The 22804-nt window shown below is 57.8% G+C and overlaps 1 protein-coding gene across 1 annotated transcript in view; it reads left to right on the top strand.

The window, feature by feature from the left end:
- Positions 1-1635: 1635 nt before the first annotated feature.
- PDZRN3 (PDZ domain containing ring finger 3) overlaps positions 1636-22804 on the top strand; it is a 34558-nt gene continuing 13389 nt past the window's right edge. Inside the window, exons 1-3 of the mRNA XM_055135866.1 lie at positions 1636-1824; positions 19007-19236; positions 20306-20393. Coding sequence (XP_054991841.1) covers positions 1756-1824; positions 19007-19236; positions 20306-20393 — 387 coding nt within the window. The 5' untranslated portion in view covers positions 1636-1755. The remainder of the gene's footprint in view (positions 1825-19006; positions 19237-20305; positions 20394-22804) is intronic.

The following is a 22804-nucleotide window of genomic DNA, read 5'->3' as shown; positions in this document are numbered from 1 at the left end:
AGAGAGGACACGGGCGTGTGCAGAGGACACAGGTGTGTGCAGAGGACACGGGTGTGTGCAGAGGAAACGGGCGTGTGCAGAGAGGACACGGGCGTGTGCAGAGAGGACACGGGCGTGTGCAGAGAGGACACGGGCGTGTGCAGAGAGGACACGGGTGTGTGCAGAGGACACGGGCGTGTGCAGAGGACACGAGTGTGTGCAGAGAGGACACGGGTGTGTGCAGAGGACATGGGCGTGTGCAGAGAGGACACGGGCGTGTGCAGAGAGGACACGGGTGTGTGCAGAGGACATGGGCAAGGTAACACAGCCTTGAGGAAGAAATCACGACAGGGGTCTGCAGGCCCCCTGGGCTCCCTGCTGTGAGGACCCCACTGTGGGGTCGATGCCGTGGCCCACCCCATCCCTGTCGGCCCCCGCGGCTCTGCATCGCCTGTGGCCCACGGCAGGTCTCCCCAGAGTGTCCCGGACTGGGCGTGAGAAGGACCAGGCCGGGCTCAGGGGTCACGGGTGGGAGCTGGGGGCTGGAGAGCGTGCAGGCCTGGTGCCACGCTGGCAGGGGAGGGCAGTAGTTGGGCAGCGCCACAGGGGCTGAGGTCGCCCGGCTTCCGGTGGCCGGCACGGCACCAGGTGGAGGTCGGGGACAGCTCAGCGCGCGGACGCCCTGGCTCCCGAGACTCACTCCCCAGTGCACGCCTGGTGGTGCCGTGGCCCTGGCAGGCCCTCGCCCTCGGGGCTGGGGCCACTGTGCAGAGTCAGACACACGCATGTTCTTCAGGAGACCGCCTCGAAGACACGGCTGATGGGAAGCGTCTGATGGGTAGCAGAACAGGCAGCTGAGCCGAGCTCTGCGGCCCTGGGGTCCGGGCCGGGGAGACCCAGACCCACTGCCTATGGACCTGGGGCTGACTGGCACGCTGACCCGGGTGACACACAGCCCCCCAGCTGGGGACGCCGTGTGGGCCTTGGCTCTGCTCTCGGGAGAGGGGGGAGAGCTGCTCTCTGCACAGCCCTGTCACGGAACTTTCTGCTGGGTTGAAAATGCAGCTCTGCAGTGATTATCTGCCTAATTCCCCGAGGGCAGCTTCTTCTCCAGCCCTCTGTGACTTTGTATACACACAGATAACCAGCAATTTGCATTTTATTCATATGTGAAGATTTTTTCCTGTTAACTTAGTAAAGACCTAAAATTTATATGAATGTTATTCAAAACATGTCCATTCCATAAAACCAGTTTATATGCCATCATTATCTGCAGCATTAAATACATTTTATATCACCAGCTTTTATGATATATTTTAAAATGAATTTCTACTTAGCTTAAATGCATTAGGGATTATCCTGAGACCTGGCTAAAAACGCAGTCATATTTATTTGTAACTGCCAGAAAATGGCTTGCAAAATTGTTCGTGTCTTTTATTATTCCTTACCACGAGAGCACTTGCTTGTTAATTAGAGAAATCTCAACTGTCATAGTTGGCAATTATAGCGCCTGTATCGCTGTCATGAATAGTCAATGAGGGCTGATTAATATGCATGAGGCCCCGTATATATAGCGTGTGCACCGGACCAGGATCCAGCTGCCAGACTCGGAGCAGCGCCTGTGAGCCGCGAGGCAGGGAGGGCTGCGTGGACGGGGGCAGAGTCAGCCGGCGCCTCGCGAGCACGGCGGGCACCCGGGACGCTTCATGCCTGCCTGCCCCGGGCTGCCTCCCGCAGGTGCTGGCGCGTCCCCGGCCGCCCCCTGAGGCGCCCGCCATGGGCTGCAGCCTGTGCAGCCTGCGGAAGCCGGAGGAGCAGTACCGGCTGCTGTACGAAGTTTGCCAGGTACCGAGCGGGCGGGGGGAGCTGCTGCCGTTGGCCGGGCATGGGCAGCACGCGGGGAGCTGGGCGCGTCTCCCGCACGCCGGGGTTGGGGTCTGAGGGGTGCTGGCACTCTCCGGCCTCAGCTCGGAGCAGGACAAAGCTGCCTGGCTGACCGGCCACGCAGAGATGCTGAGCGTGCCGGCCACTCCCCCTCCGCGGGTCCTCTCCGTCCAGGAGTGAGTCGGGCGCCACCTCCCAGGGGCCAGCGCCCAGCAACTTCCCGGCTGGACCTGGGCCGCCTGTGGGTGTCGGGGCGGCAGGAGCAGGCGGTCCTCCGGGCTCTGCTGGCCACAGCGGCTGATGTGCCCTCACTCGGCGGAGCTGGGCTGGGCAGAGGGTCTGTGTTTCCCCCGGGTCCAACTCTGGAGCCAGCACCCCCTGCTGCCCCGTGGGCCCTCGGCACCCAGGCACTCCCCGGTCATCCTGACGCTCTCAGATGGCTCCTCAGCTGTCAGAAAGTAAGACTCATGCTTGGAAGAATTAGAGACAAGCCCGTTAGGAGAGACTTGCCATCCTGGTGAGAGCGCGTGTCCCGATTCCTCTCAGTAAAGGGCAGCTCTGCGTTGCCCAAGGCAGCACGTCTCAGCCTCTCTGCAGACCTGTGGGTCAGTCAGCGGGACGAGGTCGCAGCCTGGTTCCCAGGGCTCCGCGCCGTGGACTCCGCGGTCGTTTCCAGGAGGAACGCCAGAGGGCGCGTGCCGTTAGGTGCTGGGGAAGGCGGGCGGGGCTGGGGATCCCAGCCGGGCAGTCACAGCGGGGCGGGTGTGCTCCTGTTGCCGGCTTCCCCTGCGGAGCGCAGAAGCCCCGGGATGAGGTTTCCAGGTTCACTTCTGAGCCCCAGCCCTGCTCCGTGCCCCCGTAGCCGGCTGGGCTCAGCCTCCTGGGGTGTGCCGCAGTGAGCTGCCCAGAGACCTGGCTCCAGAGCTCAGACGGGCGCTCACCTCAGGGGGCCTCGGTGTGTAGACGCCCTGGGTGCAGCCCCTCACAAGGCACCTGCCGTGGAGCCTCGGCAGCTCTCCGCTTAGCCAGCAGAGCAGGGAAATGGTGCCTAGCAGTGACCGGGGCCGGGAGAGTCGTCACACTGGCCCTGGCCAGGCCATGAGGCCGCCGTCGCTGGCGCGTCTGGTGCCTCTTCAAGCTCCTACTTGGGCTCCCTCACCCCGAAGAGAGGGAGCCTGAATTCTGTTTGTTTTTAACTAGGTGAATTTATAGGGAAATACTTCTGGCCAGAGCATCATGCAGCCAATTGCTGATAAACGGCTTCCATCTGGAGTACTGCTCAGCAAGTCGGGACAGCATGCAGATTTATTTCTCAGCAAACAAACCACTTTCAGGCCCGGCCCCGTGCAGAGTGAATAAGTCTCCGTCCTGTTCTCTAGGGATCCTGAACTTTATCATAAAGGAATTCACAGACACTTACACGGAGTAGCGACTGTGTCCCCACTATTTTGCGTCTCATCAGACTAAGAAACAAAGGTTTTGGTCAGTTCCAGTTCCAGAAGGTTCCGTGTGCCTGGCTTCAGGAAGCTCACGTAGCAGCAGCACAAAGAGGATCAAATATTCTGGGGCTCAGACTTGATCCTTTGCTCATCCAGAGATAATTCAAAGAGATGTTCTTCATTAGGGCGTTTGGCAAGCTGCCTGCAGCTTCTTTGGGGGGCTGCTGTGAGCTTAATGATGCAGAACAATGCTTCCCTCTTGTTGCTGCATTCCACATTGTGCCGGTAATCACGTTAGAACAACAGCGGGTGCCGTTGTGCAAGGGCTCTGGGAACAGAACACAGCAGGGCTGAGAGCGTAGGCAAGAGGCAGTGGACATGGTGGGGGGGACAGTTGAGGACACTGCACCTGCTGCCCGCTGGGAGCTCCGGCTAACAGGGTGTCCAGGTAGGGCGGAGTCATGGCCTGGGCCCATCCGAAGTCTGAAGCTAAAGTTAAGGGCGGCTTCCTGACTTGGAAGCCTCACCTTTGACCCTTACCATTGACCTTTAACCCTCCAAAGCACTGTGAAAGGGAGTGAGGAAGGGGGTGCTTTCAGAGGGTGGGGTCCAGCCTTCTTGGAGGGGTGGGCTGGCCCAGAGAGCTCTTGGTCCCTGGGTGGTGGGGTCCAGTCTCCTCCGTCCCTTCCCTGGCTAGAGGGAACGGGGCCCGGGTGGCCAGGGTGGCTGTCTCCCTGGCCCCAGAACTCCATCCTGTGCTCGGGACAGGAGGACGGCCAGTCTGCTGCGTGTGTGGTGCAGGGTCAGAGGGTCAGGGGGCAGGGAGCAGGGCGACCCCCTCACCCTTTGTTCCCCCAGGGCCTTTGTAGAGCAGATCTTTGCTGATTCAGTTAGGCAGCGGGACAGCCCTTCTGGCTGCGGGTCGGGTCCTAACTAGAAATCACAAGCACACATTTCTGAAGTCTGTGTGCAGGTTTCCAGGACGGGGCGGAACCCAGTTGCAGCCTTGCGGCCAGTGTGCAGGGAGGCCCACCTGCAGCAGGCCCGGCAGGGGCACCTGGAGGGTGGCCAGCCTCTCCCAAGGACTAGCCCTTCCCTGCAGTGACCCCAGCGTGTATGAACCATTCATCATAGCCAATGACCAAATCTCAGATATTATGTGGACACAGATTAATTTTTGAATTTCACCCTCTGTGGGGCTAGCATGCATCCCCCACATTCAACAGCAAGGCCACGTGCTGCTGCCTCTCTCGGCCTGCTGTTTGTTCCTTGGGTTTTCTCACTGGCAGAGGGGAGATGTTTCTCTGCGCCTTAGCTCCGTCCTGTCCAGGGAGAGAGCCGCGAGCAGAGAGAAGCCCAGAGTGCCAGTCACCTCTCAGGCAGCTTCCAGAAGGGACAACAGAGAAAGTCCGTGTTCTCCTGCTCTCTGGAGTCACTAAGTGTCACTGATTTGAAAAGCAAAATCTTCACCCAGTTGTTGTAACTTACCAGAAAACTAGACGTAGGCATTTGTGGAACCCGCCTTCATTGATCTATTAGTTGGGTTGCCAGAAGAACAGACTTGTGTAGCAAATGCTAATCAGAATCAACAAGTTTAAGGAGCATGTAAAGCCGCCCTCACACAACCCGTGGTCACGTTTTGTAGTAGTCCTTTGCATAAGTATGTCTTCTGAAGCCGTTGTGAGTCTGTGGAGAAGCAGTTGGTTGTGGAGTGAATAGCAGAGATAATGGCGGTTAATGGAGTGAGCATAAACCTGACCTCTCTGCAGCATTGTTGAACCTGGCTTAGTTTCTTGTGAGAAGTACATTTGTTTAAGCAAACTTTCAATTCTAAAGCTTGCTTGTAGTTGCAGCTTTATTCAGGATTAGTTTACACAAAGCAGATAGGAAAAAAAGCCAATCCCTCCTGCCTTAAAGATCAGCGCTAAAGTAGCTAAAAAGTCACTTTTTCCTACTTAGGCATTAATTTGCCACTAGCTAACCTGTCAGCAGTTAACAAGGGATCACAGACCACTTGTATTTTGATAAATCAGTGAAAAAAAAGTTTGGATTGGACCAGGGCTTCCTCCCCTTTCTGTAGGAAGCACCTGAGCACCATGGGGGTTGCCTGCACCTTTAGCCCTGCAGAATCCCCACGGTGCACAGCTGTCCTCCTCGGACTCTCCTGTGTGTCCTGTTAACCCGCCTCCTCCTTTCTGCTGTGACCTCCTGGTTCTTCCACCTTTCCCGCTACATGGTGCTCGAAACTGCGTTTATGGCATTTGAGGAACAGGAGAAGGAAAGGGTGTTTGAAGCTGGCAGCGTGCACATGGCTTTTGGGTGAGGTGGGGAATAGAGGGTCCGTGAGACGTGTGTCCTGTTCCTGCTAGCAGTGGCAGTGCGCCCCTCTCCCTGCTCAGACTGGGGCCCCCTAATGCGTCCTGCTCCCTTTTCCCGAGAAGTGCACTGAGGGCGAGTCCTGTCAGACGCCTCAGGTTCATGAGGTGGTAGATTTGGAGTGGCGTTTGCGCATGCCTTCAGAACCCTCCCTGTCACCATTTGACCCTCCTTTGTGCCAGTGGGGTGGGCCCCACAGTCAGAGGGCGGCTCCAGGCCCCGGAACTGTTGGGCTGTGGCTGGGGTCTTGCCCCTCCAGGAGCTCATGCTTGCTCCCCTTTGTCCTGACAGGGCCCCCACAGCCCACTCAGCTCTGCACGTCCCGCCTGAGGCCCAGCTTGGGAGTCCCCCTGCCCAGAGAGGCCTCCTGACCTGAGAAGCCCCCATCGGCTCGGTCTGTGCAGTTCTTTTCCTTCCCAGCATTTCTCTCAGCCCCCGGCCACTTGGGGGTCTCTGCCTCCAGCCTCTAGGCAATGTCAGCCCACAAAGGGTACCTGCGTCTGTTCTCCGCACCGCCTGCGTTTGGTCACAGAGTCACTTGGCCAGCAGCTATTCGGAACATGTTCACCTCATTGCCTTGGAATGAGGAGTGAGCAAAGGGGCCCACTTTGTCTGGGGGATGCAGAGCACTGACAGATGAGCCAGTCTCCTGACACTCTCTCAGAAACAGCTGCATGCGGAGTGAGACCAGCAGGGCAGTTACAGGGAGAGGTGTCCCACCTGGGAAGGGGGGAGTCAGAGACCACACTCAGCTGCCCTGGGACACCCGCTTCTCACAGACCCTCCCCCTGAGGCCCAGTGCATGCTTCTAGCTCCATACGTGGTGGCCCCGGAGTGGGTGAAACGCAGCAGTGTGCTCTGCTCTTCTGCTCTGAAAGGCCCAGTGTGCTGGTGTCTGCTCGCAGAGAAGCGCCTCCCTGCTGGCTGTGAGCTCGTGTGAGCCAGCAGCACGTAGGGGACACTGGTGATCGTGTAGGGGCCTCCGGAAGTTTCCAGAGTGCGGCCTGCAGGGGCCCTGCTGCCATCCCTGGGGAGTTTCTGGAGATGCTCAGGAACATGCCGAGTCGCACCCACTGCTCAGGCCTCAGATTGTTCTCAGCTCAGCACAGAGGTGCTGCAAGAGGGAAGACAAGTTGGCACCTCTGCCTCTCAGTGTGTTTTCTCAAGGTTGCCTTCGGCTGAGGAGGCACAAGGCCCATTACCTCAGACCCCCGCATCTATGCAAATCGGAAGCGTAGCCATCTGGTGGTTAATACCAGAAAAAGTCATTACATTTTGCTTAAGTTGAGCTTTTTAAAACTGCTCTGTCATATCTAGTTTACCAGTTAAAAGAGGGTGTAAAGTTTTGTCGGGAAAGATGGGCCTGTGTATATTTTAACAAAATTCACTGACCTTCTGCCCTGTCACGTTCAGCACTTTCCTCCTCAGCATCTCTCTGAGCTCCAGATGCCCGCTGTCCTCAGTGACACCTCCTCCTCACACAGAGACTCCCTTCCCAGTGGCAAATGGGCTAGTGATTCAATTACAGTAATTCCCACTAATGTGAGTGGTGAAGTCAGAAGAAAATGTGTTTTTCTAAAAGTCCTTGTTCCAAATGCATTCTGAGTTGTTTGTAGGGTTGGGGGATTCAGTAGTGCTGGAAACTCCTGGTGATGAGCCAAGCAGTTAGCACCCAGCCGGCAGCCTGGTGCCAGATCCAGGTGGCATGCTTCAGGCCCACCACGTCTCCCGACAGCCCCGGGTCACTGCAGTGACTCTCTTGTGAGGGACATTCTCAGAGTCCTGCTGTTGTGGCCGCTTGCCCTGAGCCCTCTCTGTAATGCCACCAGCCATGAGAGCCCAGCTCCCTCTGCCACTCCAACAGCCCCTCAGTTCTAGCTTCTCAGTTGTCAAAAGAGGGTGTTGGGTGGAGCTGACCCTCTGTGACTTGACTTCTTATGCCCATCAGCGGTCCTCAAACTGGAAGAGCCCTGGGAATTGCAGGGAGGGTCCGGGGGCTGCCCTGGCGGCAGGCGGATGGTCCTCTCCCAACTGGCAGTGGCAGGATGGCCTCCCAAGTCTCACTCTGCAGTTGATTTTCCTCAGGTCCAGAGACTCTGTCCTTCACCTCCTGCTAACAGGACTCCCCCCACCCACCCCACCTCAGGGATAAGGCTCTCGCTGTGGGTTGCTTTACCCTGACAACAGGGAACTGGAGTGAGCTTACACGTTTCTGTTGGTCCTAGTCGAGTTTCTCTCTCTGTCAGGTGTCAGTTCTAATTTTCATTCAATCATCTGCTGGATAGTTTGTCTTCCTCTTGGCTTGCGGAGTTTTAAAAGCATACACTGGACACTGCTCTTTCATCAGACTAGCCTCCCACTGTTGGGTCGTCTCTGCCTCCTCTCAGTGCTGTCCATGACGTACGATTTGAGTCTGACTTCTTTTGTCCCATGTGGAGCAAAGTCTGCCTTCCCGAGCAGGGCCGCCCCAGGACTGTTGGTCTGCTCTCTCTTCCCTCTTCGGCTGCTGGGATGTCTGGGGGTCAGTCGCTGGTTTTCCCTGGGGTCAGTGCTGCTTCTCCCAGCTGAGAGCACGGGCCCGGGGAGCCCAGTCTTCTTATCGGGGTGTCCTCGTTCTCAAAGTGAGGAGTGTTCATAGGTGTCCATTGTAGTTCTCTTTATATTACACGTACTAGAAATACCTGGGTTTCCTCAATGTCCAATGGGGTGAAAATATTAAGAAGGAATAAATTAATTTCCTCCAAATTCTGAAGAAAGATAAATCAGGAAAAAAATAATAGCAAAGCTACTTGCTATTAGGGAGATTTGGTGCTGGCAGTAAAGAATTTTTCTAAGTGAAAAAGACTTGTTTTTCTTAACATGAAACATTCTTCACCTTCATAAAGAATTCTCTCAAACCCTAACATTTGTTATAACAGAAAAATAGGCATCTGTGAGACTATAATGGTACAGTTTTCACAAACACATTTCATCAGAGAGAGAATGTGTGTGTTTATAGAGAAATCTCAAGGAAAAATCGTAGTTTCTGTAGGGAGTGAAGGCCTGGACTGAGTAATGCCAGCAGCACCTCCCGCTGCTGGAAGCCCCAGAAACAGCTCGTGGTCCGGTCTGGGCGGTGAGCACCCTCAGCACCAACACGTCACTGGTCAGTGCGGCCCAGTCCCCAGGTGCCCACAGGCGTGGTGTGTGACCCCCTCAGATGGGGCATGAGCCTCAGGCAGTTTAGCTTTATTGGGTTGTTCCCGTCACAGTGCTCCCTTTCCCCTGTGCTTATTTGTAACTTCTTTCTTTGTGCTGGGTTGACTTGTAAATATCATTTTTCTCTTCTGAAGTTCTTTGTGTGGTATGTTCAGAGCCATGTCCTTTCCTATGGGCACAGGAAGACTGTAGCAAATGCTATGCTTTTGTTTATGGGGAGTCATTTGACTCTACATATTTTCCACCTGGGCATCTGCTTTCTCAACTGAAGCCTCAGCTGCCCCTACTTCCTAGCACCCCCAAAAGCAGGGTCCCGAGAGGGACGGCACGGACCCAGGGCAAGCGGTGAGCTGTGTGCTACCCTGGCATCGAGATGGGCCTGGCCAAAGTGCCTAATGCTTAACTATACGTTAAGAGCTTGGTCATGGACAGATGCTGTCATGATCCAAAAAGCAATAACTGGATTCGGACCCTGCTAGGGTTAGGAATGATTAATCTGGCCTGAGCGCTGTGGTCTGAGTCTGTGGCAAGATGTTCCCGGGAGAGCTGCCCTACAAGCTTCAATGTATCTCTTACTGTGTCCACACAAAAATAACCAAAGGGGAAAATCACCTTAAGTGGCATTTTACCCTTGGGCCATCAGAAAGGGCTTCCTTATGTTGCTTTTGCTTCCAGAAAAATAGTGTGTCAGACAAGAGAGAGGGGGGAGGGGAGGAGGGAGGGAGGGAGGGAGGAGAGAGAGGAGAAGAGGAGAGAGAGAGATAAAATAAACGGCAACTAATCAGCAACCAGCCTGGTCCTCATTCTTCCTTCGCCTGCCCACCGCCAACAGCTGTCCCGATCCTGCCCACACACAGCGGCTCAAGAGCACCGAACATGGGCGGTGAGAGAGAGCCGCCCGGAGAGCCCGTGAACACACATCTGTCACGCACGGGAGTAGCCCTTTACAGGGAGGAATAGGAGACGGGACCTGTTCCCCCTCAACCACGTGATGGACTGAGGAGACTGGCCTGTGTCCTCAGTCACGTGATGGGGGGCCCAGGAGATGGGGCCGTTGGCCTCTGTCACACAGACTCGGGGCTTGGCCTTTTGGGCGGGGCTGTCCAGCAGAAGCAGCCAAGTTTCACGCTGACGTGAGCAGGAACCTGTGTTACATGCAGAGTGCACTTCAGGGAGGCTGGGCCAGCAGCTAGACCCAGGCGAGGCCGGACAGCGACACCTCGGACACAGCTGCCGCCACTGGACACCTTGCACTTCCCCTCGTAGCTCTGTCCCGTGGGCCAGAGCCAGGCCAGGAGGAGGTTGGAGACCCAGGTCTGGGCCATAACTGGGCTGAGAAAAGTGGTTCTGCTCCTTGGCACCTGCTCACCAGATCACTCGCTCAAACAGCCGCTGTACCCGGGCACTCACTGCAGTGCGAGCATGGCCAGGGCCTGCGGCCAGCCCGGTGTCCAGCGAGCGGTGGGGTAAAGAAAGCGCGGTGTGTATGCATGGGGGTACGATGCAGCCACCAGAGAAGATGAGGTCAGGCGGTCACTTCAGTGCGGATGGAGCTGCAGGGTGCCGTGATGAGCAGATGGGTCAGGGGAGAAGGGCAGGCCAGGGGACCTCGCCCCCTGTGGCACGTGGAGAAACAAGACAAGGGGATGGGGAGCATGTGGCCAGCCCTGGGTCTGGATTCAAGAGCCAGAATCCCGAGAAAGGGGGCGGTGAGCGGAGGGCTGAGGAGGTGGGCTGGACGTGACATAAGGACGGGGGTGGGCAGCCTGGGCACCTTGGTGGTGAGCTACAGGGACATTATGTGGTGGCAGCCGTGTCACCTACACTACAGTGGTTTTTAAAGCAGGGCCAGAGCGACTAGTACGGCAGGAGTTTGCCTTGCACGTGGCCAGCCTGGCTTGACCCTCGGCACGCCACGTGGCTCCCCACACTTGGCGGGCTTGGTCCTGAGCTGAGTCAGGAGTAACTCCTGAGCACTGCCAGGTGTGCCCCCGAGCCAAACAGAAGGAAATGCCACTGCCGGCCCCCTGCCAGTCTGGGGCGTGGGGGCGGTGACCCAACTGCTGCCGCCATACTTGGCATAGTAGGGCGCTGAGATGGGCAGTGCGTGGGGCCTGCTCCCGGCTGGAGCCCAGGCCCAGCCCCCCACCCCCCCGTCAGTCGCCCCCCGTCGGCCCCCTCCCCTTCCCCACCATTTCCCCATATTCTAATTGCGTTACCACGCGTCGGTTTGGTCCATTAACTCCTTCCCAGATGATTTCCTCCTGGTGAGTTTCTAGCGAATTCTACCCATGTCTAATAAATCATTTCAGAAGCTGCTTTGGGTTCTCCCTGTTACAAGGACCACAGTCCGCAGGCTGACACCGTGTCCCTGCACCCGCACCAGGACCGTCCCTTGCCTTCCTGACTCTGACCTGGCTCCTGGGCCTCCTCTGGCCCGACCTGGGCCCCTCCCGTCCCCGGGTGGGGGTGGCTGCCTGTCTTCCAGACGGAGCCCCGCTCGTCCCCGGGTGCTCAGACCTGCGGCACTGCTCAGAGTCCCTCCACGCGCCTCCCTGCTTCTTCCCACACAACACGCCCCTCAGGGCAGATTTGTTTGTTCCTCAGGAGCAAGGATGATTTCCTTCAATGCTCAGATCAAGAAAAGTGACGGCAAAGGCTTCAGATCAGGAACTTGTCCTACCCGGGTGTGTGTGAGCCTAAGCAGAAAACAGAGCCCTGTCCTCGCGGAGTTGGAGTCACTGCTCAGGGCTCTCGTCACTAGCCCTGTGCTCGCTCGGCTGCGCCCCGGATGTCGAGTGGGATGCGGGGTTTCGTGTCCAGGCAGGAAGCTAGGGGGCCGACTTGCAGCGGGCAGGTGTCTGCAGAGGAGAGGCGCTCTCGGACTAGAGTGTGCACGCCTGTGTGGACTCTGGCGCCCGCCCCCAGCTGGGGCCTGTGGAGAGGGTGGGCATTGGTCCCCAGAGGTGCCCGCCTTCGTGCCCTGCACCCGCCAGGCTGCAGGGTGGCACCGCGGGGCATCTCCTGGGTGTGTGTATGTGCTCTAGACTGTGGAGGCGGGGCTGATGGCTGGGTGTCGGGATTGGCCCAGATCTCTGGGGAGAAGTAGGAGCGAGGCAGCTGCGGGAGCCCATTCGTGCCAGAAGGGCTGCAGCGAGCACGGTGCTGGGCGGGGCATAGAGGGCCACACCGAACTCACCTGAGGCTTGCGGCCAGCCCCTCCCGAGAGATGGAGTAACCAAACTCAGACATGGTCAGGAAGATTAGTCATAGAAGCCCCCCAAGTCCGCCTGTTGAGGAGCCCCTGGGTTTCATGTAATATTTGTGCTGCTCCCTGGGGTGATGTGGAGAATGGTATGTGCCTCTCAGAAGCAAATGGCTATGATAGGCCGTGGTGTGAGCAAGGTGTAGCTTAGGGGGATGAGGTTTGTGGGAGAGGGTGTAGTTTGTGGGGTAGGGTGTAACTTCTGGGGTAGAGTATAGTTTATGAGATGGGGTGTACGTATGGGAGAGGGTACAGTTTATGGGGTAGGGTGTGCTTATGAGATAGAATGTGTTTATAGGTAGGTTGTATTTACAGGAAGGGTATAGTTTATGAGGGAAGATTGAAGTTTATGGGATTTAGATTAAGGGATAGGGTTTAGTTTATGGGATAGGGCTTAGTTTATGGTGTAGGGTTTAGTTCATGGGGTAGGGTATAGTTTATGGGATGGGTACAGTTTATGGGATGGGGTACAGTTTATGGGATGGGTACAGTTTATGGGATGGGTACAGTTTATGGGATGGGGTACAGTTTATGGGATGGGTACAGTTTATGGGAGAGGGTTTAGTTTATGAGAGAGGGAATAGTTTATGAGCAGGGTGTAGTTTATAGGATAGGGATAGGGTATAGTTTATGAGCAGGGTATCGTTTATGAGATGATTAAAGTTTATGAGATAGGATATAGTTTGGGGGATAGTATAGGGTAGGGAGCAACTTAAGAGACAGGTGCAGTTTATGGGATTGTGTGTCAGAGATGGGTGTCTGAGATAAGGCGTAGTGTATGTGATTAGGAATAGTGTATGAGGGATAGGGTATCGTACATGTGATAGGGCGTCATTTGGGGACAGTTTGGCACCTTTGCTTAAAGTGGAACTTTAGAGGAGTATTGGAGTCTCTGGAAGGGGCCATGTCTCGAAGAAGGGATTGGAACCTCAAAAGAAATGTAATATTTCGGGGGTGATGCTTTCAAAATGAAACGAAACACTTCTGTCAGCTCCTGTTTCCTTGTGTAATACGTACCATCTGTTCTGTCTTCTGAGGTGTTCTGCACGGAGGGAGGAAGTAGAAGGCTCCATAGCGTGGGTGGCCCCTAGTAACCAGCGTGGGCCGTGCTCCGAAGAGGGGTCTAGAAACACCAGGACAGACGCCCAGGGGTCTGCGCCCAGACTGCAGATGCCGTCCCCAGGAGCCAGGGCTGTGTGGCTGCTCTTCCCCAGAGACGCAGGAACTGCCTCGCACTCAGCCACACCTGCCCGCCCCTGGAGAGCGGGTTCTCTGTTCTGAGCCCCGGAGCAGGCTACAAATCTGAAGTGCACAGAGATAGCAGGCCCCCAAATGAAGAAAGACTCTTTGATCCCACCTAAATCAGGGCTTGAAACCTTTCACTTTTCTGTGCCGTTTATTATCGTCTGGAGCGTCCTATGGAGGCTCAGCCTTAATTAGTTTGAAAATGGAGGTGTGATATTTTAGAGCGAAAACACTGCCCGTGCCTAATTAAATTAACCCTATAAAAGTTGGCTTTTCACCGGGGGCATAATGTGCAGTCATGTGCATCTGAAATGGCACAGGCCTTCCTGCAGAGGCTGTCGGTGTGCACACGGCAGACGCCACTTGTCGCCCTGTGGGGACAGTCTGCTTCCTGAAGGGGGCACTTGGTCTTCTCCAAAGGCTGCACGTTTGCTGGTGTAGCCTTGGCCTGTAACAGTGGTAGGATTCAGCCATGGTCTTTTACATGCAACCGTAGTCGCTTTTCCATGAGATTCTGGACTCCGGCATCTCCACATGCTTGTATCTCCACGTGTCCCTTGAGTCCTCTTCCTGACACACTCCTTCCCCTCGGACACACTCTTCTGTTCTTATACGTCACGAGGTCGTCTGTTTCATCATTTACGTCATGGATCTCAGTGACCCCAGGAGCGAGGTCACCGTTTGTGTTTCTCCACCTGACTCATTTCACCGAGACGAGCCCCTCTCCCTGTCGGATTGCTCTCGGCAGTGCTCTGTCGGTTAGGGCTGGGCAGGGGTGTGTGGTTAGCTGCCACTTCTCTGGGCCTCCGTCCCTGGCACTCGAGTGCTTGTGGCTGCTGCTGCTGCAGTGAACAGGGGTGCGTACAGCTCTTCGAATTATTCCAGTAGTTGCCCTGAGAGGTCACGTGATTTTCTGAGACGTCTGTCCTGTTTCCACACAGGACAGACCTGTCTACACTCCCTCCTAGGGTCCCCTCCTCCACATCTTTGTCCACGCTTGTTTCTTGCCATCTGGAAGATAGCCATCATCACGTAGGGGTGAGGGGATATCTTGGTAGGTCTAGATTTTGCATTTCCTGATGTTAAGAGATGAGGAAGTGTGGCCATCTGCGTGCCTTTGGAGAAGGGTCTGTTCAAACCTAAGTGGATCGTTTGACTTTTGTTGTTATTGACGTGTTTGAGTTTGATGTAGTTTGGATATTGACCCTGCTAGGTGGGGGATATTCCCATCCGGCGAGATGCCTGTTTGTTTCGGTGCTGGCGCCTTCTTTGTGAGGAGCACTGTGGTTGTGTAGAATGTAGTTGCATATAATGCCATTCCTTTGGCTTTGCTTCTGTGTGTCCCACTGTTGCAGCCAGTCCCTGGAGGTAGCTGTGAAGCCCATGTTGGTGTGCCTGTGCTCTTCTGAGTAGTCTAAGGCTTCAGTGCTCACATCCAGGGTGTTAATCCATTTTGAATGAATTCGGTATAAGGAGGTCGTCTAGTTTCATTCACTCACTGGTGGCTGTCCAGTTTTGCCAGCATCATCAGAGAAACTGCTCCCTCTGTTTCACGTTCCTGTCTCCGTGGGGCCGTTCCTGGGCTCAGAGACCCTGACTCCAGACCCACAGTGCTCTGCCATTGCCTCTGTGTGGTATGAAGTCAGAATCATGTCTTGTTTTTATTCTTTCTTCTCAGAACTGTTTAGACCTGGAGGTCTTCTGCATTTCCAGATAAATTTTATGATGACTTGCTCCGTTCAGTAAAGAATACTTTGGGTTTTGATGGGGGTGTGGAGCTGCATGTTGTAGGTGATCTGGTCATTGCTGGATGCGTTGCTGAGCCGGCTGTCTCTCCACCTCTGCTCCTCTTCAGTCTTATTTTTATATTTTACTTTTGGTTTGGGGGCCATACCCAGTGATCCTCAGGGATTTTTCCTGCCTCGGATATCAGGAATTTCTCTGGCAGTGCTCTGGGGACCATCTGGGGTGTCGGGATCAAGCCCAGGCCGACTGCTTGCAAGGCCAGTGCCCTACCTTCTGTACTTTCGCCCCGGCCCTGGTTTCAGAAGACTCTCGCCTGCGTACAGTACGCTGGAGCTTGGAAAACTTTCTGGATCCTGTTGTTAAAGTTCACGTCAAAAGTCAGGGGAGCTACCTCCCCGGCAGTGTTTCCAGGGAGAGCAAAAGGCTCTCTGGGCCCTGACCTTGTTCTGGGTTATACAGACTGCCCCTGGGAGCCTGCCGGTCACCTTGGTCAGCCTAGACCCTCCGCAGAAGTTGTGGTGAAGTGCTGCCCTTCCTCACCCACTCTGACCGTTCTTCATGTGGCTCTGTGTCCTGCATCCCTTTTCCCCTGAAAACCCTGAGTGTGAAGCACTGAGCAGCCTCAGGAGTCAGTGAATTCATCCCACACACTCCCCTCTCTCACACACACACACTCTCTCTCATAACACACTCTGTTTCTCACACACAGACATGCACACACACATACACTTGGTCTGAGTGAGCTCTACACACACACACACACACACACACACACACACACACGCACGTGCACACCCACACACACTGGGCCCAAGTGAGCTCTACACACACACACCACACACACACCACACACTCACTCACACTGGGCCCAAGTGAGCTCTCTACACACACACCACACACTCATACTGGGTCTGAGTGGGCGCTACACACACACACACACACACACACACACGCACACACAGGCCCCAGCAGCTCTGTGCTGGTCCCAGCAGGCCACACAAATACCCTTCCCAGCAGGAAGGGAACAACCCACCCCTTAGCAATTATCAGGTGCCTATGTTTCCAGTAGAGCCATTGTCTTTGTTTTTCTTGTTCTTCACTTCTGGGCCACACCCGGTGATGCTCAGGGATCACTCTGGAGGTACTCAGGGGACTCCTGGGTGCAGGGGATCCATCTGGGTCAGCCGTGTGCATGGCAAGCGCCTGCTGCTGCACCCTCTCTCCGGGCCAGGCCGCCATGCTTGTGCAGGAAGTTTGGCTTGCCACAAACCGACGTGACTTTCACCATAATTTCACCCTGGTCTCTGGGGACCAGCCAGAGCCTTAGGTGAATAACTTAGGCACTTAATTTATAATAAAGTCTGCAATCAGCATTTCTTATTCCAGAACATTCCATTCACTTGGTTTTAGAGCTGCATAAACTGTTTTAAGAGCAATCTGCTCAATTGGCCAAGTTAATGACACTTAATTCGACCAGGCTGAACGTCGCTGCACGACCAGAGCTCTGTGACTGCTGGCATCGCCACAGAGCAGGGTCTCGGCCGGCGTGACCTGCACCCAAGGGGTCACCTCATGAGCAGTCAGTGGTGGAATCTGGGTGATGTGCAGTATGTGTTGTGTGCACAGGGTGATTCAAGGAAATCTGACTCCCACCTTGTCTTCTAGAAAAAGTGGTAATGCCTGAAATACTCCTTGAGACGCTCACGGAGGGGGGTGTTCTGGCCCTCAGCTGCGTTGGCCACCCCGAGAGTCCCCATTCCCGGGCACTGACAGGGAGCCAGGGACAAGAGTGGGGCAGCAAGCGCCCTTGGCTTTCAGAGCATGGTCCCCCTAATGCCCCTGGCTGGAGGGAGCCCTCCGCAGCGCCAGGCTCTTAGGAGGCTGGGCGGGCAGCCTGTCGGCAAGCTCCCGGGAGTGCATTTGCACAGAGACAAGGAGACTCAGCCAGACACACTCAGTGGCCTGATGCACAGCCCGTGTGTGCACCCAGTCCCTGGCCACAGAAGCAGAGCTCATCGGGTGAGAGAAGGACTCGTAGCTCCACCAGCGAGCAAACACCAGCCCTGCGTGGCCGGACCCCTGGTGGCCCCCAGCCACAAGCAGCAATGCCTCTCCTAGGCCTGCCCTGGGGTTCCCCTCTGCGCCCTGCCCAGGAGAGGCCTCCACGTGTGTGTACGCAGTGAACAGTGATGCCCAGCGGGATAGCTGGGCTCCGTACCACATGCTGCAGCCCAGCTGCCGGGCTGCATGTCCTGGGGGCAGCCTGGCCCAGGAGGGCTCAGGCCCTGCCTCTGGCCCTCACGGAACATCTGCTCCAGGTTCCAGCCCTGCTCCCCGCTCTGCCCTCAGAAAACTCCGGCTGCTGCCCCTCCTCCGACCTGCAGGGAGAAGCTGATGGAAAGAGGTTGCTAGAAGCGATCGAGTGGCAGGGCTGCTGGTTCTGCAGATAGCGAAGTCGGGAGAGTGTGCATCTGTGAGCAGGTCCGAGTGTCTGAGGGGAAGCTGCTGGCTCAGCCACACGCCTGTTCCCTGGGCATTCACGGCATCAGTGGCTCAAGTCTTGTTCTGCCTACAACTCCCCCTGTGATGCAAGTAAATTGCTTAAGTGGTTGAATCCAGATCATTAATAATCTCCACTGGCTGATTCACTTGGGCTTCATTAGGAGGAGGAGGACAGCATCTACTCCGCAGCCCAGCAGCTGCTTACCAGGCCTCCCGCCCAGGAGTGCCGCTCCCTCGGGAGCTGGCAGAGGGCTCAGGACGAAGGCAGGAGGCAGCTGCAGGCGTGGTGCCTCGCTGCTGGGCAGAGCCCCGGGCAGCGCTGCGGCCTCGCCACGCTGCGCGTGCCTTGCAGGGGGTAGGCTGGGCGAAACCCCTCTTCTGTGTGTTAAACTGGGGCGGCTGAGCTGGTTTCACCTGCAGGAAACCTCGGCCAAGTGCTGTGAAAACGCACGCACACACGACAGAGCGGTGGTGCGGCTGTTCTGCCCTGTCGTTTGCCCTTTGACCCAGGGCGGGCTGCTGCTGTCTCAGAGCCGGGCGACCCCGTGCACCCATCCCAGCTCAGGACACTCATGGCCACTCGCCTCTGCTGCACGGGGGACTTGGAGAGTGAGGGGGCCTCCAGGCGGCCTGCAGGGACGCTCTCCAGACAAGTTGCCGTGTCTCTGCCCTGGAAGAGCTCCACGCTAGCTCTTGGGATGTTGATTGGGAGATGCTGGTTGTCAAGTGTGCGGGGTAGCCGGGAGAATGCAGGAGGGAGCCGCAGCTTCCCACCTGGCCCAAGGGCCTTGCAGGGCCCTTCACCCCCAGCAGCCGGTGCCCTGTGCACGGGTCGGGCCGAGCACAGCCTCCGCTGTCACCCTCCCCACAGCCGGGCGCAGGCACTGTTTCCACAGGCTTGTTTAAGAGCGGCGAGTGTTCGTTTTCGAAGGCACTGCAGGGCCGGGGGGATGGCCCAGAGGGCGGGCATGCATGCAGTAGGCCCTGGGTCTCACCTGCGGCTTGCACGGCCCCCTGGGCACTTCCAGGGGTCCCTGATGGCCCCGGCACTGCCGCCCAGGGCAGGGCTGTGTCACCGGAGCTCCTCCCGCCTGCTGGCAGTGGCCTGTGGGCTCCCGAGTGCTTCTTGGGACAGAGGTGACTTCTTGCCACTTCCATAGGAGGAAAAGTAGGGCCTCCGGACCGGGAAGGGCCCCACCAGGGAAGAGACGCACCTGCAGAGTCACCCAGCCGGCTGCTGTGTTTCCTGAGACCAGCGGGCAGGACGCCGGCTCCCGGCAGGGGCCAGATTCTGTGCCAGATCGTGTAGCCCCTGCCCACGGCGGCCGGCTCTGCGCCTGCTCGTGTGTTAACCTGCGCCTTGTCTCCACAGGTGAACGGCAAGGACCTGTCCAGAGCCACTCATGACCAGGCTGTAGAGGCCTTCAAGACGGCCCAGGAGCCGATCGTGGTGCAGGTGCTGAGGAGAACCCCCCGCACCAGGATGTTCCCGCCCGCAGAGCACCAGCTGGTGGACGCGGGCACGCAGACAGACATCACTTTCCAGCACAGCCTGGCCTTCTGCAAGGTGCCCGGCCTGGACCCCTACCTCCTGCCAGACGAGTAAGTGGCAGAGGCCTCGCAGGGCCTGAGCAGACCAGCAGGAGGCTGGTTCTCCCTCCCACAGGGAGGAGACGACGTCTGTGGTCTCCCTGCAGGCTGCCCACGTCCACGCTGCTGTTCACAGAGGCCCGAGGCGGAGCCCTCGGGAGCCCTCTGCACATGTTAGCTGCTCCCTCTCAGCCCAGAGCGGGTCCTGGAGCCCGCTCGAGAGCAGAACCACCCGTGTGCTGAGTGGTCTCAGCAGGATGGGTCACCAGCAGTGGCCATGGGCAGGCAGGCTCCATGGGCAGGGCTGGGGGGAGGGAGAGGCCGGGTGCACAGGCCACTCTGGGGCCTTCTCTCCAGGGTCTCCCGCCGAGGTCCTCAGAGCGCGCTCGAGAGCAGAACCACCTGTGTGCTGAGAGTGGTCTCAGCAGGAGTGTGGGTCGCCTGCAGTGGCCATGGGCAGGCAGGCTCCATGGGCAGGGCTGGGAGGGGGAGGGAGAGGCCGGTGCACAGGCCACTCTGGGGCCTTCTCTCCCACCGAGGTGCCCTGGCCAGCCCCCTGTAGTGTGGCGCTGTCCACCGTCAGTCCTGTCTGCGCACGTGGGGCTGAGGTTCCTGTGGTCTCCGGGGTCACGGACACCTCCGTGCCGACTGTGTCCTCTGGGTGATTGTCCCCACCTCCTGGTCTTGCAAGGCTGACTGAACCGTGTCAGAAGTTCTCGGAGCAAACCAAGAAAGCATATTCCGATTCAGGGACGGCCATCGTTTAGACAGAGGCAGAGAGGTCTTTTCTGCGGGGGCCAGGGGGAGGCCAGCGGGGTGCGCGGGGTCCCGTACGCTGAGGCTGCAGCCGCCCTGCCCGGATCCACAGTCAGTGACCTTTGGTCCCAGATCCCCTCTGGTCCTTCCCCTCAGGAGCCTGGGCAGAACCAGGAGCTCAGCCCAGTGGCTGCAGCTCACGGCCCCGGGGCCACCCAGCCAGAGTGCCCAGGAGGGACCAGGTGATGCAGCCACGCCGCCTCGTGGGTGGGTGGTGGGCAAGGCGCCGTCCCCCAGCTGGCCCTGACTGTGCTCTCTGTTCCAGGCACCCCTCGGCGCATGAGTACTATGACCCTAGCGACTACCTCGGGGGCCTCCAGCAGGAGCTGGACAGGGAGGAGCTGGAGCTGGAGGTAGGACTGGTGCCGCCCTGCGGAGGGCCGGGCTCTGTGTGTGCTCTCGGGGGTGGGGGTTGTTCTCCCGACAGCTCTGAGCAGCCCCTTCCCCAGGCAGGTGGTGGCGGGTGTCACCTACCCCGCAGGAAGGAGTGGTGGGCTCCAGGACCCCAGGCCTTGTGTCCCTGAATGGAAGCCGCCCCCGGCCCCGCTGCTCAAAGGCAGACGCCCCTCAGCCCCGTGGATGCATGCCGGGGTCCCAGCCCACTGCCAGAAGGTTCCCCAAAGATCGTGAAGAAACTGTGTTAATGGCTTAAGTGTTGTTTGAGGGTAGATGTGACCCGGGATTCCGGCTGTGCGATGACAGCTAACTGTTGAAGCATGCAGAAGTTTACCTGCTCACCGAGGCTTTGAGTTCCCTGGGATAGGCTGACAGAGTAGAGGACCCCGGGGAAACAGCTTTGCGTGTCCACGTGTTTCCCCAAACCTGCAGTGGCATACCCCGAACTCTCACGGCGGGAGTGAGGTGGAGGCGCTCGGGTGCCGCGGGGGCCCTGACACGCCAGGCCCACGAGGGGCCCCTTGGTGTTCTGAGCGGAGACAGAGCCTCTGGGACGCTGCCTCTCTGGGGCTCTCCTGGGAATCTGGCCCCTGCGTTCCTTTGAAGCTACCTGGGTCTTTGTTCCAGAACAGCACCTGGGCCCTGGCGGATCGTGACGCTGGGCTCTGCGCCAGGTGCGGTGGAGAGGGCGCCAGGCCGCTGTACCCAAGCCCAGCTTGGGGTTCCAGACGTCGCTTTTCTTACTCCCACTGTGAAATCTGCCGCTGACCGTGGACTGAGTCCCTGTCAGCCCAGTGCTGCGGGAGGCGCACGTGCCCTCGGGAGAGCCCCCACACCAGACCTGCCCCTCCCCCGGCAGCAGGTGACTGCTCAGACGGTGCCTGAGTCGGACCCAGCGCTGTCCGAGTGGTGCCCGGATCGGGCAGGCCGGGAGCGGTCAGCTTTCCTTCCCCAGGGACCCCGGAACCCGCCTGTCAGCCTGGGCGCTCCTGGCGGAGGGACTCCCCGGGGCAGGGTCTTCCCACTCCCTTCCATCCGTGGAGTGCTCTGTGGCTCCACCCTGGGCCCAGGGGTTCCGGGATGCTTTTGGACAGTCCTGGAGTCCCTAGAGCACTGCTTCTGTGTTACCAGCACTCACCTGACACCGTTGTCCTTGAATCATCTTTAAAACGTTCTCGGTCACGGAAGCAGGTTTGGTGTGGGACCTTTGGCAGTCGCCCATGTCCAGCTGGGTCTGACGTCTTAGCAGTCCTGTGTTCCACTTCTAGCCCTTTGAGCTGCTCTCGGAAGCCGTGGCCTCTCCCTGGAAAGGTGCTTCTGCCCGGGAATTGCCACGTGGTTCTGCTCTGCGTGCCACCGGAGCAGCAGAGCCCTCTGCCCTGGGTTGCTGGTCTGTTTCACCTTCAGCCAGCTCTGACTCGCAGTTAAATGTGTTTGGATGCAGACGCCACCTTCCTGCCTCAAGCAGCATCTGCGGCATAAATGGCCTTTGTGCCTGGGTGGCTCCACCCTGCCTCCCCCAGGCCTCCTGCAGACCCTCTCCTGAGAGCGGTGCTCACCGCAGAGCGTAGCCTTCCGCCCAAGCTGCGTCTCTCCGCAGGACGTGCTTTCTCACCCAACTGCCTGGGACCACCTTGCTTGCAGGTCCTGTGGGGTGTCACCCGGGCAGCCCGCCCCTCCCCCGGCGGCACCTGCACCCAGGCTGACACTGGGCCCTCACGGCCCTCTGCCTCCTGCTGTGCCCAGCGGTGTGTGGAGAGTGAAGGAGTCAGTGCCTGTTAGCTTACTCGAATGCAGGTTTCTAGAAACTTCTCTCCACCCCAGGGCACACCTTGAGCAGGTCTAGAAATCGTTGAGTTGATTTCAAGAAATATATGTAGTGATCGCAGATGGGAGAAGACAGGGTCACGTGCCCAGCCTTCTGGACAGGGCAGCAAAATCAAGGACCTTGCCAGAGGCTGTTGCCAGGACTGAGCTACAGGCAGCAGATCGGGCACTTGCCTTGACGCAGCAGGCCAGCGCCCAGTCCCCGACTCCACCTGTGGTCCCCTAAACACCGCACACAGAGCCAGGAACGAGCCCTGAAGCACCAAGTACGAATAAATAAAACAGTAATCAAGTGTTTGGTGTTGAGGCTCAGACCCGACATATCAGGTGGAGCGGGCCTGGTTCTCCTGCTTGGAGGCGCCTGTTCACCTGTGCTGTCGGCCGTAGCTGTTCCTGTTTATCCTCCAGCCATCTAGACCACAGGCAACAGGATCCCCGTGTGTGGGTGGGGCTGTAACCGGACGAGACGGATCCCTCATTCATACCAGGTGGAGTGCGCCGAAATCTTACCTGTGCCCTCCCCCGGGGGCGGGGGGGTCTT

This window comes from Sorex araneus, chromosome 4 (genome assembly GCF_027595985.1).
Source record: "Sorex araneus isolate mSorAra2 chromosome 4, mSorAra2.pri, whole genome shotgun sequence".
Classification (NCBI taxonomy): domain Eukaryota; kingdom Metazoa; phylum Chordata; class Mammalia; order Eulipotyphla; family Soricidae; genus Sorex; species Sorex araneus.
This window is presented reverse-complemented; position numbering and strand designations above follow the sequence as displayed.